This window comes from Clarias gariepinus, chromosome 4 (genome assembly GCF_024256425.1).
Source record: "Clarias gariepinus isolate MV-2021 ecotype Netherlands chromosome 4, CGAR_prim_01v2, whole genome shotgun sequence".
In the NCBI taxonomy this organism is placed as follows: domain Eukaryota; kingdom Metazoa; phylum Chordata; class Actinopteri; order Siluriformes; family Clariidae; genus Clarias; species Clarias gariepinus.
The window spans coordinates 5,525,611-5,544,861 of NC_071103.1; the positions used below are offsets into that span (position 1 = coordinate 5,525,611).

Consider the following 19,251-nt stretch of genomic DNA (forward strand, 5'->3'; position numbering starts at 1 on the left):
TTCAATAAAGTAAAGAGTACAATAAATACTCTTGACTTTCAATCTTCTCGACAAATTAATGCAGAAAACCATGAAATTCCAAAACGTTCACCCACTTTTATTTGCCACTGTAGATACTGTAGATATCAACCATTTTGTTCTTAATCATGAACATGGAAAATGCTATTTAGTTTGAAAATTCTTTAGTGACCAAAATTAATAAAATGGTATATTATTAGTCATCTTCACATGTAGTTTACTATTGAGATTAAATTCTCATGAAGAAAGCAATGAAAGTAATAGACATTTACTTAAGATAAGATAAGGCAGCTGGAATAAAACATTTAAATGATGCAGATATTTTAGAGAAGGCTGTGCATTCAGAAGAGATGAATCAGTCTGCAGCTACAAGAACTCAGCAGGGAGTTGCTGCCTATCCCTTGTATAATCCTGAGCTTGTTCCAAGCCTTTTCCCCATGTTTGTGGCATTAAATAGTTTCCGGGAAGCCAAAGTTTCAGACGTGCAGCAGGCAGTCAGCAAAAACATTCTACCTTGATGGTATCCAACACTAGTGAACACAATTTCTTCTTTTACTAGGTTTAATAACTGATTTAATAGTTGGAAGGCAATAAAAACCAAATATGTATATATTAAACATTGGTTTATACATGTTTTATATGGACATGTTTATGATTCCTTCTAACATACTCAGGAAAATACATCTGGACAAAAGCTGTTCTGGCAACAAGAAGAAGCCCCACCTTATGAAATCACAGACTGTTATAAAACTCAGTCTGAAAGAGACTGCCTACCCAGTCTCTTTCACAGCCACTTCTGGAGAGATGAGCCATGGCTACAGTGCACTCCAACATGTCAAGTAGGTTCATGTTCAGTTTTTTTTTTCACCATGTGTCTATTTATTAATGTTCAGACAATTAGTAAAATGTGTCAAAAACTCTAAAAGTGTTAACTTAACAGGGAATTTTAATGTGTAGTAAAAAATTACCTGCTTTATTAAGACTGACACTGGGTTCTTTAGCTTTCTGAAAAACTGTAGTTTTATTAAATTACTGTAAAGATTGGATAAAATGTGTGCATCAGTTGTATTAATTTTTTTTAACAGTTTTAACGTTCTGCTGAATAATAGAACTCATTATGTTTCACATTTAGAGCAGCCAGACAGACACCCACATTAGCCTCTTGCTGCTAATTGTTGAAAACTTTTTATACATTTTTGCAATTAAATTTTTCATTAACTTTGTCTTAATGACACCATGCTTTTTTTCTCCATTAATAGCTGAGAACTACCCTGATTACAACAACCTGAATGAAAACCACACATTCTCACCCTGCAGCAGTATTAAAGTAAAAGAATTCAGCCGCATCTTCCTCCCCACCCTCTATAGCATTGTCTTCATTGTAGGATTAATTGGTAATGGCCTGGTTGTTTGTATTTTGGTCAAGTACCATAAAAGATCTAACATGTCAGATCTGTGCCTCTTTAACCTGGCTCTTTCAGACCTCTTCTTTCTTATCTCATTGCCTTTCTGGGCTCATTATGCTGCTATTGGTAATTGGATTTTTGGCCACTTCATGTGCCATACAGTGACAGCACTCTACATGCTGGGACTCTATGGAAGCATCTTCTTCATGATTCTAATGACTGTAGACCGCTATGCTGTCATCGTTCACACCTATACCTCCCTTGTTTCTAAATACCATTCGCTCAGAGCTAGTATAGCCTTGGCTTTGTTTATGTGGGCACTTAGCTTGGGAGCCTCTCTACCAAGCATAATTTTCTCCCAAGTGAAGAATGAAACGAATAGATTGACATGCAAAGTGGAAGGTCCCCAAGGAACATCATGGATGTCATTTTCATACATTGAACTAAACATTGTTGGCTTGATAATTCCTCTGTCAGTGATGGTATTCTGCTATTCACGTATCATCCCCATATTAATGACCATGAAGTCACAGAAGAAACACAAAGCTGTTAGGCTCATGCTAGTCTTAGTTATTGTTTTCTTTTTTTTTTGGACGCCCTACAACATCATCATCTTCCTGAAGTTCCTGCATCACCTGGGTTACTTGAAAAGTTGTGAGTGGGAGCAGGACCTGCACATGGCTTTGCAGTGGGTGGAAACTATAGCATTCAGTCACTGCTGCCTGAACCCCATAATTTATGCTTTTGTGGGGCAAAAATTCAGGAATTTATTTCGAAAGATCCTAAACGAGTGGTTTCCTAATTGCTTTGGTCGGTGTGCAAAAACTGAAAGTGAGCTATCAGAGACGGGAAGCTCTATGTACATACGCTGGTCAGTCACAAATTCCAGCACAAAACCAAAATCTAAGCGGTAAATGTTAACAGCTTATTGCCAAACCTACTGAAATTTCTGTCATTTTATTGCTGTATGTATATGTAACTATACTGTATATCTAGTTCTACATTTATGAACAAGCAGTGAGTCTATATTTCAATATAATCTACTGAGGATATGTAATCACATCATCATAATTAGTAATAACATAATTCTCACCATGTCTCTCCTGTATTTGACTTGTATTTAAATGCTATTTACTGTAGTGTGTGGATAGTGTAGTTACTGTTACTATGTTATTTACAGAATTAACATTCTATGTCACAATAAACAAAATACTTCACTAGAAAAAACAGACATTTTAGAAAGTGAAATATTCTCGAATATGGCCAAACATATCTGTAATCTCTTAAAATAATAATAATTTGATTTCTTAAAATTAAGATTACAAACAAAATATTAGCTTATTACTTGTCAAAAGTTACTAAAATAGCAAGAATTATATTATTAAAATAAATAAATAAATTTCTAAAAATGAGCAAAAATATATGGCAGTAAAATAAGAGTAACATTTTAGTAACATTTTACCAGAAATTAGCTAAATAATCTTGGACTGTATTTGGTGTTTTGTAATATTACCTTATAATATACATTACAATAAAAATACTGTAGTTTGACTAGATTCCAGAATGAAGAAGCATCCTAGGTTTAAATGGATCCACTAGGTTTAAATAAAACCATCCTAGGTTTAAACCATCCACCATGTCTATAGCATTTAATAAATATCCATAAACAAATCGTTTGTAGATCAGGTTGTATAGTACAGTACTTCAATTATTTTTTTTAAGTTTATTTACTTAATATGGAGATAGTTATATATATTATGTGATTATATATCCATAATATCATAGCTACCTCCATATTATGGATAACTAAAAGTAGTTTTCCCACTACTATAAAGTTGAGAATATTATTTATACATGATATATATATACATGATATATATATATATATATATATATATATATATATATATATATATATATATATATATATATATATATATATATATATAAGCTGGGAAACTATTTTAGGGCTAACACAGAATTACATTTTTAGGGATTTGCTCATTTTCTTCTGCAAGATTCAGTTTAGATTAGAAATTAAAAGCAATTTAATTTAAAAGCTTATTTATGATCATGGCCAAAATTGTTGGCACCCCTGAAATCTTTCCAGAATATCAAGTATTTCTCACAGAAAAGTATTGCATCAACACATGTTTTGCTATACATATGTTCATTCCCATTGTGTGTATTGGAACAAAACAAAAAAGGGAGGAAAAAGGTTAATTTGACATAATGTCACACAAAACTTCAAAAATGGGCTGGACAAATTTATTGGCACCCTTTTAAAATTGTGGATAAATAAGAGCATGCACATTTGCGTTATGTGTCTGTGTGTGCCACACTAAGCATGGACAAAAGAAAGAGGCAAAGAAAACTGTGTGAGGACTTGAGAGCCAAAATTGTGAAAAAAATATTAACAATCTCAAGGTTACAAGTCTGTCTCCAGAGATCTAGATTTGCCTTTGTCCACAGTGCGCAACATTATCAAGAAGTTTGCAACCCATGGTACTGTAGCTAATCTCCCTGGGTGTGGATGGAAAAGAAAAAATTTATGAAAGGTTGCAACGTAGAATAGTCTGGATGGTGGATAAGCAGCCCCAAACAAGTTCCAAAGAAATTCAGGCTGTCCTGCAGGCTCAGGGAGCATCAGTGTCAGCGTGAACTATCCATCGACATTTAAATGAAATGAAAAGTAAGACTACAGTTTCCCAAAATGTACTTTAGTAAACCAAAATTCTTCTGGGAAAATGTCTTGTGGACAGATGAGACCAAGATAGAGCTTTTTGATAAAGCACATCATCAAAGATGGTGGAGGTTCAAAGATGTCTTGGGGTTGTTTTGGTGCCTCTGGCACTGGGTGCCTTGACTGTGTGAAAGGAATCATGAAATCTGAGGATTACCAAAGGATTTTGGGTCGCACTGTAGGGCCCTGGGTCAGAAAGCTGGGTTTGTGTCTGAGATCTTGGGTCTTCCAGCAGGACAATGACTCCAAACATACTTCAAAAAGCACCCAGAAATGGATGGCAACAAAGCGCTGGAGAGTTCTGAAGTGGCCAGCAATAAATCCAGATCTAAATCCCATTAAACACCTGTGGAGAGATCTTAAAATTCCTGTTGGGAAAAGGCGCCCTTCCAATATGAGAGACCTGGAGCAGTTTGCAAAGGGAGAGTGGTCCAAATTTCCAGGTGAGAGGTGTAAGAAGCTTACTGATGGTTATAGGAAGCGACTGATTTAAGTTATTTTTTCCAAAGAGTGTGCAACCAAATATTAAGTTAAGTGCCAATAATTTTGTCCAGCCCATTTTTGGAGTTTTGTGTGACATTAGGTCAAGTTAGCTTTTTTACCTCCCTTTTTTCATTTTGTTTAAATACACACTAATAGTATAAACATGTGTATAGCATAACATGTGTTATTGCAATACTTTTCTGTGAAAAATACTTGCTTTTCTGGAAACTTTTCAGGGGTGCCAACAAATTTGGCCATGACTGTGTCAATAGATGGCACTGCAGATTCGAAATACAATAAGAGAAATAAGCTTCAACAGACATCTGACAAAACATCTCCAAAATGTTTCTATGATTTTAGTGTTGATCTAGATCTTAGCAAGTCAAAATATGTTAAATGTAGTCAAATTTATCTAAAATATCTTCGTATATAATCAGAACAAACCAAATATAACAGCAAAAGCATATTTCTGGTCTACATATACATATTTCTGACTATTTTATTTTATTTTATTTTTTCAAGAAAGAAGTGCTTAAAACTAGCAAAATTGTCTGTGAGTAAAACAAGAAATGTATACTTAAAAAATAGTAAAGTTTGTCTAGAAATAGGTAAAAAAATAATAATTTTACCATAAAAAAATTATAACTTGATAAATTTGACTCGGTTCAAGATAGTTTTACTTTTTATTGCAGAACAATTTTGAACAAACGTACAAAAAAAAACAATTTTGGAATTAAAAAGCATTTGTCCTTTTTGTTTCTTACAGCACGTCTTCTTGATATCATATATACATTTTTAAGATTATATGTCCTATTGGTAGAATTGTGGTATTGACATATCAGTAGAAAATTCTCTATACTGTATATATTTCCTACTAGTATGTCAATACCACAATTCTGCCAATCCAGCAGCTATTTTATGAGGCAGGTTTAAACCCGAAAGTTTCAGTTTTAGAACAGGTGGTAACTCGTGCAGTCAACTCTGAGTCAAGTTAACTAATATTATACAACAGTTTGTTCTGACCGAATAATCTGCTTAGAACTATTACATGAATAATGATAATAGAGCATAACAGCACTGGGAACTTAATATTATTATACGATTATACTACTATAATATATTATACGTAACTTAATAAGCTAAATATAAGAAGCATTCCATGGCATAGGTGTTCTAACAACGTTACAGTTAGTGTAATGTTAATTACACTGTCAGCAAGAAAACACATCCTATAATTGAATGTCATCTTAAACAGCACTTTGTCTGCTTAATAATTGCTTATAAGTTGTTTCAAATTGTTGTTAAATTATCCAATGTTGTTTTATTTATGTCTAAGGTGAACTACAAAGATAATTAGATTAAAGCATCAACACAAGACTAAATCCTAAATCCCTCTTTAACCCTTGCTCAAGAGGATTACTGTATTTGGTGTGTTGAACATGTGATTGTACAACCTAGTGCACTAGCGTTCCATTTAATGCTATTTCTACTTGCAGAAAATTGTAACAATTCATAAAAAGAAAAGAATAATTGAACACTGGAACAGGATGGTCAGAATGAGTAAAAGTCACTGTTTGTTTGTAAAGGAGATTGTTTTCTATTCGCGGAAAATACACATGCCATTCTAATGAAACATGTACTTTTATATAAAAAATAAATAAAGTATTACTTACACTGATGCCTGCAATTTTGTGAAATGTGTTTCTTTGCTAAGTCGTGTGGGTCTGTGACTTGACAACCCATAAAAAGTTAAGAACAGCTTGTAGGACTGACAGTTCAACTGAAAACCTGTTCAGCATCACTAAAGTTATATATATTATTTATATAGCGCTTTTAACAATGGCTGTTGTCGCAAAGCGACATTATTATGGAAATGTGTTTGAAATGTAAGACAACGTGTATTAATTACCATGTCCAAAAGGAGATTTCTGTAGAGTATTATCAACAGTGTTTTTAAGAAAAGCATACTTACACTTTTTTTTAGTCTATAGGTTTTAACTGAAGTGGAGGAGAATCCCAGGCTTAGCTTTACAAAGTATGGTTCCATAATAACTGTTGTTGAGTTTAACTGAACTGGCTTTTAGAAAGCAAAAAAGATGGGGAAAAAAAGATGATTATGAAAATTTTTTTTTACAATAGGAACAGTAAATGCTTGTCTTGCGCTTTCTTTTCTTTATATACTAACCTTCTTAGTAACCTGTTGATGGCCTTACCTAATTAGAACGTTTTAACATTTGAAAACACTGTTTAAACACCACATGATAAGAAGTGTTTTTACTTCTTATTTGCCTTAAAAAAAACAATGAACTTATCACATAATGCATTAGACGCTCTACTGAGTTCATTTGTATAACACTTTTTCAATGTGAGTGTAACAAACCAGCATAAAAGAATTAAAATAAATATGGAAAAACTTAGAAAAATATAAGGAAAAAGTCTAGTGGTAAATGAAAATCTTCCTGAGAAAACCAAAGGGATGAGTCCTTAAAAGGAATCAGACTCAACAGGGATTCTATCCTCGTCTAGGTAATCACCCTGTGTGCTATGAGGCAGAAAGTTCACTATGACAATAAAATTTTTAAGTTAACTATTATTTAATAAACTTCATTAACAGGTTACTTTTTAAATGCATGTAAGACATATTAGTTTCATAAAAAAATTATTGTGTAGTTTTTATTTGTGGTCTCTGGCAAATGAATGTAAATTAATTCATAAAGGATTTTATTCTGTAAATGCATGACTGATCTGTCAGCAGGGTAAAGCCCCACCTCAACCAACAGCCTCGTCATGCTGCAGCTAACACAGCCTGCTTTCACAGTCACTACTAACTGCTGGACTTAGAAGTCACGGCTATGATACATCCCAACATGACAAAAAGTAAGTGGTGTTTTGTATTCTGCATCATTGTTTAATCTAAGGTGTGTTTATTTCCTTTCCATTGTCACCACAGAGATCAACAATTTAACAAAACGTACAACTGCATGGAGACTTGCTGCTTTAATGAGAATGCAATATTCACTAATAAATCCTAATGTTTATTTCCTAAACAGCTGAAGAGTTCGCTGACTATTATAACTTGGAGAACATAACCGTATTCCAACCCTGCGACAACAGCAGTGTAAGGACATTCAGCCAAGTTTTCCTTGCTACACTCTACAGCATCGTCTTTATTGTGGGATTAATTGGCAATGGCCTGGTGCTGTGTGTCCTAGTCAAGTACCACAAAAGCAGATCAAATCTCACAGATGTTTGTCTCTTTAACCTGGCACTTTCAGACCTTATCTTCCTTATCTCATTGCCTTTCTGGGCCCACTATGCTGCCATTTCAGAGTGGACTTTCGGAAGCTTTATGTGCCATGCAGTGACAGCACTCTACATGCTGGGATTCTATGGAAGTACTTTCTTCATGATCCTTATGACCATACACCGTTATGCTATTACTGTCCATGTTCATACCTGCCACTTTTTTAAGCAGTGGTCTGTCAGAACTAGCATACTACTCATGTTGTTTATGTGGGCACTTAGCTTGGGAGCCTCTCTACCAAACATAATTTTCTCCCAAGTGAAGAATGAATCAGATAGATGGACTTGCCAGGTGGGACATCCATATGGGACACAATGGAAGTCATTCGCTTACATTGAGCTAAACATCCTTGGTTTAATCATTCCTCTGTCAGTGATGGTGTTCTGCTACTCACGTATCATCCCTGTTTTAATGGCCATGAGATCTCAGAAGAAGCACAAACCTGTCAAGCTCATCCTGGCCATAGTTATTGTTTTTTTTCTCTTTTGGACGCCCTACAACATTGTCATCTTTCTAAAGTTCCTGCATCACTTGGGTTACATGCAAAGCTGTGAGTGGGGAAAGGACCTAAGCATGGCTATGCAGTGGGTGGAAACCATAGCATTCAGTCACTGCTGCCTCAACCCCATAATCTATGCTTTTGTGGGGCAAAAATTCAGGTTTTTATTCCTGAAGATCCTGAAAGAATGGTTTCCTTTTTGCTTTCGTCAGGGCCCAACAAGTATCAGTGAGCTCTCAGACAGAAGGAGCTCTTTGTCCTCAAGACAAATTTACTCAATGTATAAAACGACAAGTACAAAGAATGTTTAGTCAAAACTGGACAAACGTGCAACAGTTAAAAAATAGGTTAACCAGAAAGACTTTTAAATGCAGATGAAGAAGTGTAATATGTTTGTTAGTTTTTATCACTTTTTGTCAGGTGACATTTTTTTTTGCATACTTTATGCATACTTCAAAAGTTTAATGCTTTATTTCCAACTATTTTTCCACATGTTTGTAGACACCACTGAATCAATTTTAAGTACAATCTACTGAATTTAAATACTGCCATTTAAAAAGTCTTATAAATTACATTACGTCAGTATTTTTTAAAATCACATTAATCTTTTGCTTTGCTAATTGCACAGTGTAACTGATAAAAAGTTACTTACTGTTAAAACCTGATTGCCTCTCCTGCTTTATTCAACACATACAACAGAACTAGAACTACTATTACCACCAATTAATTATTTGTGATGCGGTGTTGTGCTAGTTACTAATTAATATAATTTTTTTTTATAAAAGATAATCAGATAAGGCTTTTGCATGTTGATGTGCCCGCTAATACTCACAAGAGTGCAACCCATTCCTCATCACTGAAATGTGCTTTCAGCAGTAACTTCTTTTTTGAGAGAAATCTTTGCAGCGGATTTCATAATGGCGCGCAAGATATAACCGAGAGAATCCAGTAATTTGTCAAAATAAAATGTTTTTCAAAAGAAAATATCGTTCAGACTCAGATAATACATAAAACAGAAATATTTAAATCTTAATTGTGCGGCCCGGTACCATTCAATCCATGGACTGGTACCAGTCCACGACCTGGGGGTTGGGGACTACTGGCATATTTGACTTAGTAGTTAATAATAAAGTAATATATTACTATTACTGTTTTATTATATTAATATATTACAGTACCACATTACTCTCATTGTATTAACACATTACTCCCATGCTATAAAGTATTTAATTCCTCAACAGTAAGCTGCATTTGACTAGAATTTAAAAATATTTTACTGAAAATCTCATCTAATTAATGATTATTTATACAGTATTCTTTTACTGCTGTTGAATATGTCAAAACCAGACTTTTACAAAGCGTTGATGTTGAAGACTGCATCTATAAATGTTTAATTCAATCATGTGCTTTTGGTAAAATAATTTACCCAGGGTTCTAATTCACTAATTCATTTTTTATTTTTTTTGCCTGCTTGCTTTTAATCAGAAAACATAATGTTGCCTATGCAATAAGTTTGCCATTTACTGCCTGGTTCACTATAATCACTAGAACAAACATAATATGTAATAAGATTTCTTATGAACAGCAAAATAATGCAGACTACAGGGTGAGCACAATTTACACAAAATTCAAACAAAATCTAGCATTTTCTTTTAGGTATAGGAAAGTATTAACAATAGGAGACTAAGTTTCTAGGCTGCTTTTCGTACAAACCCGGAAGTTTGTGACAGTCATGCTGATATGATCACATTATTGCATTACAAATTTTACATAATGCTGCTTATTTATAAGCATAAGCAAATATGTGGTGAGGCTTCAATAAAAATAGCTCATGAAAACAGCACGTCTTTGGTTTTATTTTTACTTGCTGCATTCCCCCAGTGAAACAATAGGCACAGCAGCTTCACTTTTGTGTTTTAGATCATTCTATTACTGTTATCTGTAATTGAAATGTTGGTTTAAATGAAACACAAATACAAATACTTCAGAAGAACATTCTGCACGAATTGATCAGCTGAAGGTCACAAACAGACACCAACGGTCAAATGTATAATTTCTTGAAGCAGGGATCAGGGCAGCTTAATGTTTCAAACAATATATGTGTCTATTCACTATGATGAAATGTTTTTATTCTGTGGGTTTAAAATAATTTTACCACTTGTTATGGAATCATCTGAAACCAACAATGTGCAGTACTAAATACAACTGTTTTAATTTTATTATTAATATTAATATTATATTATGAAATCTATCCAATTATTGTGTTAGTGTATATGTGCTTTCTTTTAGGATCAGGCAAAGAACTGGAAAAGAAAACTATTTTTAAACACGAGATCATTACTATATGTTAAAATCTCTTGTGCAGTCCAACACATAAATTACAAAGTAATAGAAGAAAAATTTTATAAATTACAAAATAATAACACTGACTTGTTGACTGAATAACTTATCACCTAACCGGAAAAAAACTCCTATAGACTTAAATTCAGTTTTATGTACAGCCACAAAGAAAATAAATATTGACATAATAGAGAATGAAGTGCCTAACATATAGCTATGAATGATTTTTTAACAGCACAAAAATTAGATTAATGGTTTACAGTAGGTTGAAAGTTTAGCAACACTAATAATTTCAATTAGTTTTAATTATATATGATCAGTATTGAAAGAGTCATCAAGAAAAATTTCACAATTTCCAGAAAAAAAGTAGAAGGATATATACAGGATATCAAAAGGAAAGACAAAACTAGGCAAGGATAAAAAACACTGAAATAGCCAATAACGGGAAGGCTTTACAACACTAATCGGTAAAGATGACCTTTACACATTCTTTAACGAAAAACTGGTACTGTTGAGAAGGCTTCTATAATTTTTGGGAGATAGCCCTCTGGTGGTGTGGCAACAAGGCTGGAGGTGGAAAGTAATAAGAGGTTTCCCACAATACTTCAGTCAAACCAAACAGGAGTCAGAATGATAACGAATTTATTTAATATCTCTTGTCTTATAAAGGCATCATGTGCTAACTCTTACAGTAAATTCAGTTCTAATATTTGAACTGCCTTGGCTTACAAAGCAGCACATCCTGCTTTTATACAATAATATTTTTTTCTTAATTTCACGTCAAACCGTACTTCTTTTAGAATCGATTTGGGCTGATTTGCTGTCTTATTTTTTATTTTTTTTACACTTAGATAAAATGATTATATAGAAATATCTATCATAGAGATTGGCAAAATTGAAAAAAGGCTTTGAAAGTTTGAAGAGAGTCCTGCGAGAGACCAGGAGTTCCAGGAAATCTTCAGGAGTGTGCCCATTTTCTTGCCAAAATCACTCTTGGGAGATCTCTTATGAGATGCTTTTAAATATGAAAGAGCCTCAAAGCCTGCAGGGAAAGTTGCTGGATGTTGCTACAGTACATAATGTTACACTATGATTTGCATCATGCTTAGATAATCACAAAATATTTGAATAGCAACTTGCAGCAGAAACAGAAGGCACATAGAAATCGGACATAGGTGAGCAGTGAGTAGCTGAAGCCATCTTGCAGACAGAAGGTGTGCTGGGTAAGAGACTTGAGGCTAAAGTAGTAAGTACTGTAGGTGAGGGAGAACTGGTGAGGCTGTGTCATTCTGCCCCTATCTACTCCATCCATTAATGCACACATCGTGTCCTTAAAGAAGCACACGTCTGTGTCTCTATCCCCTGACAAGGGAAGTTCTGCTGAGTGGTGCTCCTGAAAAGATACTGTAGATGATTCCTAGTTAAAAGTTAAAATTCACCTTCTAATCAGGATATAAAGCGAGCTGTAGAAATCATGTGACACACAGGGTCTTGATAATTTACATGCAGCTCATTGTGAGTAGGAAAACACATAAGTACATATATTATAAGCCCTATACTTTAACTATGCATTGCTGTCAATTCTGCTCAACCTTACTTTAACATTATTTAAAAACTGAATATTCATAGCTTATAACCAATAGTTCAAGAAACACAGTAAAAAATACTCCAAGGATTCCACATACGTCAACAAACAGACTGTCCTGGTGTCTGAACCATATGGTCAGGAACAAGAGGCCTTTCTCCTAGCCATCAAAAATAGGCATTGTGGAGGCATGGACCCAACACAAATACACAAACAAACTGCATCCAAAAAACTCATATTTGCACATGCACTGGGCAATTTAGTACACATAATATGTACAGTACTTGTACATACAGATACAGGATGTACATACCTTTTTATACTTGTTTTGTATCTATTGTCGAGATACCTGTGAATAACCTGTGAATTAGATCCTATACCGACACATTTTCTCAAGCAGATAGTTCCAGCAATAACAGAACCCCTGTTAAAAGTAATTAACTGTTCACTCAGCAGTGGGTATGTTCCTAAATCCCTTAAATTAGCAGTTATTAAACCACTAATCAAAAAACCTGACCTTGACCCCTGTCAGCTTTCCAATTACAGGCCGATATCAAACCTCCCGTTTATCTCTAAAATTCTGGAAAAGGTAGTTTCACAACAGCTATGTTCATATCTACATAGGAATAGCATACATGAACTGTATCAGTCAGGATTTAGGCCTCATCACAGCACAGAGACAGCACTCGTTAAAGTAGTAAATGACCTCCTAGTGGCCTCTGATTAGGGTTGTGTCACTATACTTGTGTTACTCGACCTCAGTGCAGCTTTTGACACTATTGATCATGGTATTCTCCTTCACAGATTAGAAAATGTAGTAGGAATTAAGGGAACGGCCCTCTTATGGCTCAGATCCTATTTGACTGATCGTTATCAGTTTGTAGATTTAAATGGTGACCATTCCTCATGTTCTCAAGTTGAGTTTGGTGTTCCAAAGGGTTCTGTTTTAGGCCCACTGCTTTTTTCCCTTTACATGCTTCCATGCTTAGTTTTCATTGTTATGCTGATGACACACAAGTATACGTTTCAGCAAAACCAGATGAGAAAAACCAGCTTACTAAAGTTGAGCAATGTGTGCAGAACATAAGAGATTGGATGTTAATTAATTTCCTTCTGCTTAATCCTGATAAGACAGAAGTTCTAGTCATAGGACCACAAGCAGCTAGAAGTAAGCTTTCTGATCACACTGTGATTTTAAATGGCCTTTCTGTTCCATCAAGTGCAACAGTAAAAGACCTCGGTGTGATTATAGATTCAAGCCTTTCATTTGAAGCACATGTAGATAATATTACCAGCATAGCATTCTTTCACCTCAGAAATATTGCCAAGATAAGTAATATATTGTCACTAAACGATGCAGAAAAACTAGTTCATGCTTTTATCACGTCTAGGTTGGATTATTGTAACGCCTTACTGTCTGGTTGTTCAACTAGGTGCTTTAACAAGCTTCAATTAGTCCAGAATGCAGCAGCGAGAGTCCTCACTCGAACCAGAAGATATGAGCACATAACCCCTATCTTATCCACATTGCATTGGCTTCCTGTGAAATTTCGCATCCATATTAAAATACTACTCTTGACGTATAAAGCATTAAATGGTCTCGCGCCGCAGTATCTGAGTGAACTGCTAGTGTCTTACAATCCGCCACGCCTACTTCGATCAAAGGATGCAGGCTGCTTGTCAGTACGACGTATTATTAAAACTACAGCAGGGGGCAGAGCTTTTTCTTACAAAGCCCCAAAGTTATGGAATAGTCTTCCAAATAGTGTTCAGGACTCAGACACAGTCTCAGTGTTTAAGTCCAGGCTAAAAACCTATTTATTTAACCAAACATTTTTATAAATAGATTAGCCTTAGGTAAAGGAGCAGATCTGGGGGACTCATGGATGTAGAGTATTAGGTGAACTGGTATGTTTGGATGCTGTCTTCCCCACTCTCATTGATCACTCAGGTTTGTTGAGGGTGAGGTGATTGGTTGCCTTACATCTCAGGAAGCCCTCATGTTTGTGTTTCCTTCTGGCTCTCCCTTTTTAGTTATGCTGTCATAGTTAGTCCTGCCGGAGTCTCTGCTTGCACTCTGCACTAAATATACATTAACTTTTTACATTGTTCGACTGTGACCATACCTAACTGTTATTTCTCCATCTCTTTGCTCTCTCCTTTTCTGCTCTCTCCTCTCTCTCTTTCTCCCTCTCTCCTTTTTCCTCTACCTATCTCTCTGTCGAGCTATACATGTCGCTCCTGAGCTGCCAGTGATCCAGACACCCTCTGCCCGCTGGACCTCTCTAACTCATCCTGAAGTCCTGCTTCTGGTTGGAGATCTCATCACATGGATGCCCCCGGGTCAATATATAATTGAGGGAGATTTCATGTCCATGAGATTTATCTCGCAAACATGCTTATTAAAATAAAATTTTAAAAGTCTTCAGTGTTCTTCATGATCTTGTCTTTACAAATTCCATAGTTAATTATTATGGAAATAATCATTTATTTATAAAAATTTACTAGATATCCCTAAAATGTCAACTAAATAACCGTCCGAAATGAATTGCAACCACAATCTCATTACCTAAAAAAACATTTTAAAAACTTATTCAAAAACAGTTTTAATTATATTATTTACATTAAGTTGAGGTAATTTTGAACAATGTGTCTTTTTGGGCAATATGTCACATTTTCAATAGAAAATGACAAATTGAATATGTGTCCGAGAAGTCGCTGTCATCTAAGTTACCCATAGCAAATACACCCCTCAAGGAAGAGTGTGTTTTCCAAATCACATGACCTGCTCCACATGATGTCATTTCCTCCTGAAGAGAAAACTAGCAAGACTCCAAGGTATGTTCTCCCTCCACATTTTCAGTTATTTCACCTAAAGTAGTGCTTGGGGCAAATGTGTACTTATCATATGTCAACAATGTTACTACAATGAATTCATAAATAACTTTGAATTTCAATTTTACTCAGTTGTACATATAATATTTAGAAGAACCTCTCTGTAAAATGCCATGTGGTGTCTGGTGCTAGGCAACCATTTTGATTTTATCCCTAAAAACAGCAAAAATGTCAACTAGGTTACCAGTCACCTATGTTACTCTGCAAAGGTAACTTAGTTGACTAAGAGTAACATAGTTGACATTCATTGTGCTTCACAACAATTTCGCCATGCAAAGAAAAGGGTCCACCTGCCATATGGGCACACCTCTCCCCAGTACTTAACCATCTCAAGGAAACATGCCCAACAGTGTCAATTATCCACTTTTTCAGTGATGGTCCCTGCTCACAATACAGGCAGAAGGGCAACTTTTACATGTTGACAACTGAATTGTACAACCAGGGCTTCACTGCGGGCACTTGGAACTTTTTTGAGGCCAGTCACGGAAAGGGTGCCCCCGATGGGGTAGGAGGCCTTCTGAAGAGAACAGCTGACAGATTGGTGAGCCAAGGTGAAGACATTTCCACTGCTAAACATCTTTTCAATGCATTGGTAAACACCAGTACAGCTGTCAAGATCTTCTACATTGAAGAGGCTACAGTGGAAAAGGCCATACAGCAGATGCCACAACGACTCCCCACTGTACCATGCACTATGCGGATTCACCAGGTCATCACGCACCAGGGAAACTGACATACCGTGATGTGAGCTGCCTGTGTTCAACAAGGCAGATTCTGCAATGTCAGTGTTACCAAGCTCAGGCCTTCGACTTCAAAGTCAACTCTGCTGTTCCTGCATTGCACCAAGAACAACCAGACCTTGAAGTACAGTGGGATAGAGATGACATTGTTGGTCAGTGGTGTGTCATCAGATATGACAATGAGGTTTACCCTGGAACCATTGTTGAAGTGAGTGAGACACATGTTCATGTTAAGTGCATGCACAGAGTGGGACACAATCATTACTACTGGCCAATGCGAGAGGATGCGCTCTGGTATCCATTTGAGGATGTGCTCAGGTTGATTCCTGCCCCACAGCACATGACAGCACGTCATGTTGAAATAAAAAGAGATGTGTGGGAAGATATTGCCAAATCATATCTTCATGGCTAAGGACATGCACACACACACACACACACACACACACACACACATGCACACAAACAAACACACACACACACACTCAAAGATTACTTGATTGAGCTTGACAAAGTCATTGAAAAACAACCCATAATTGGCCATGTTCTTGGGTTAGAAAATGGGGAGTGTGTTCTGTCTCCACCGGTTTCATGGGTGCCTGGAAGTTGGAGGGTATGCCAATGTTTTACTTGGGTTCTAACATATGAATGTTTTTGAGATACAACAGTTTGCACAATTAAAATTTTGATCCAATGCAGCACACTTATTCTGTTAACCAACAGAATAAAACACTAATTGGTTATTGTTACTTATTGCAGTGCACTATAATTTTTTGTTCAATACAATGCACTACTGTATTTCATTCCACAAACAAGATTTTCAAAATGTTTACATGGTGGAATTTTTGTGTAAGTGCTGTTTTTGATACTTTTGTTGTTGTTGTTTTCTATGTTAGGATCTCTTGCTTATGATATATGTGCTTGTTAATAAAGTTGTGATTGATCCTTGTAAACTGATGTGTGTCTGTATTTCTCCTTTATGTCATGAAATATTCAACAGGTCTTGATTAAATGCAGTAAAAGATTAGCTAACATAAAATAATTGATATAGTTTAGGATTGTTTTTGTTAAATACATCACCCTACTTTGTCATGTCCAGTCAACTATGTTACTTTTGTCAACTATGATACTGGGCTGTCAATTAGGTTACCATTATGTTTTTTAAAAAATATATGTATTTCAATGGTTCCCTAATCTCCAAGTAAATATTTAGAAACTGAGTAGCTGTCAAATATATACCTCAGCATAATTTCATCAAGAAAATTATCATGAATCAAGCAGTTTGGAAACAAAATATACAGACCGGTTACTTCAGTACTTGAAATTTGGGGTTTCAATTGAACAAAATGTGTATTTTCTTAATTAATTGGGTATTTTAATTGAAAAGATAGGTAAATAGACACATATTGTTCCAAGAGTAATGATTTTTTTAAATGTCTGACATTTACTTAAAGTTAAAACTTATAGGTTTTGTCCGTAACATAGTTGACCAAATAATGAGTAAACTTCTTGTTTTTAAAACTAAATATCTGAAATCAATTATGCCTGAGCTTGGCAATGACTAAAAACAAAATATTTCAGGGATGATTTATCAGGGAAGATAATAATATTTTGTAAATAAATATATTTTTTCCCAGAATTATTCAAACTCAAAATCTCCCACAATTATATATTGACCCCCCCGTGTGGTCTGCCTGGAATGCGTGTGGTGACTGGGGTTGGTTCCACTTTTCCATGAAGGTGGTCCTGTCCTCGACTGATGCAGACAACTGTTCTCTGAGGACCTGTGACTTCAGTCGCTCAATAGTTCAGGACTGGAATTTTTCACAGTCTACCTGAGCCTCCAGGAACAAACTGGACTTTAATCTTACACATCTCCTCTTATACTGAACTTCCAGTCTCGCATATTATTATGCACATCAATCCCTGCTCTCTGTTTTCACCCAGATGAGGATGGGTTCCCTGTTGAGTCTGGTTCCTCTCAAGGTTTCTTCCTATTACCATCTCAGGGAGTTTTTCCTTGCCACTGTCGCCGTCGTCCTAGGCTTGCTCATCAGGGACAATCATATAATTTTGATTCATACACATTCACATTTCATATAAACTTAATTCTTTTGATTGTGTAAAGCTGCTTTGTAATGATGTAAATCGTTAAAAGCGCTATACAAATAAAATTTAATTGAATTGAATCTGGGAATTTGCACATTAGCTTCTGCTTCAAACTCGAACAAAGGCATTAGATAACTACAGGAGACATGAGCATCAACTCTGGAATCACTTTTTAATTCTTGTGTCTGACAGCTTTGCAGGTTACACAACAATTGTTTAAAGTAGATTCAACTAAGTGGTCGATAACCATAAACAAAAAAAAAACACAAAAAAGGTATATCACTATATCTAAAAATAATAGGTAAATCATTACTTCTCATATTAGTTAAATAAAATGTAAACAAATACAACAAAATGATTTAACTAGGCGTAAGATACTATTCCATTTACTGTTTTTTATTAAACATGTAATGCACATCATACCGTACTACATTTTTGTTGAATAAATGGAAACACCTAAATAACAATCATAACATAAGTTAATCTTTCTCTCTTGTATTGAGCACAATAGCAATTAAATAAAATATCAAGGAACTTAGGTTTAAGTGATCATTCCTAAAGTAAAGAGCTATATTATCATACCAACAGTGTCCCTGAGATGACCAACAGCCGATGCGCTTCCCTTTCTCACGTTACTGACTGCAGTCTCTTACACGCAGGCTTTTATACAGACCCTATACTGTTACATCATAGTTACATCATAGTAGAGGTGGCGATTCTGTCACAGATGGTGTTTGTATGTTGAGTCTGTGCCTTTGCTCCATGAGTGACTGTGAGGTGATGCATAATGTGATGTAATACTCTGATCGTGTCACAGTTGTTCCTTTGTCAAATGACTTCAGCTCCATCATTTCACTTATTTTAGCTTCACATCTATCTTCATGTGTGTTATACCTTCCCCCTTAACCTTAAACTGATTGTATGTTTTATTTTTTATGCTCAGCCTTTTTCAAAGTCTTGATCACCTCAGGGGGGATAACCAAGAGCCCAATAGTCATCCTGACAGAGCCTCAGAAATCCTCTTCTGAGAATCTAAGAAACAATTGTCAGTTAGACAATCAGGATGTCTTACTAAATGGAAGCCACTCCTAAGTAAAATTTATGAGACAGAGACTTCAATTAGAATCATGAG

At 35.4% G+C, this 19,251-nt stretch overlaps 1 protein-coding gene and 1 pseudogene across 1 annotated transcript; both read left to right on the forward strand.

Moving 5' to 3' along the window:
* Positions 1 to 801: 801 nt before the first annotated feature.
* LOC128520355 (C-C chemokine receptor type 5-like) lies at positions 802 to 2,804 on the forward strand. The gene is made up of 2 exons (XM_053494553.1): positions 802 to 857; positions 1,278 to 2,804. Exons 1-2 carry the CDS (start codon positions 830 to 832, stop codon positions 2,336 to 2,338), a joined length of 1,089 nt encoding a protein of 362 aa, XP_053350528.1. The 5' UTR covers positions 802 to 829; the 3' UTR covers positions 2,339 to 2,804.
* A 1,757-nt stretch (positions 2,805 to 4,561) lies between these two features.
* Positions 4,562 to 8,685, forward strand: LOC128520000 (C-C chemokine receptor type 4-like; annotated as a pseudogene).
* The last annotated feature ends 10,566 nt before the right edge of the window (positions 8,686 to 19,251 follow it).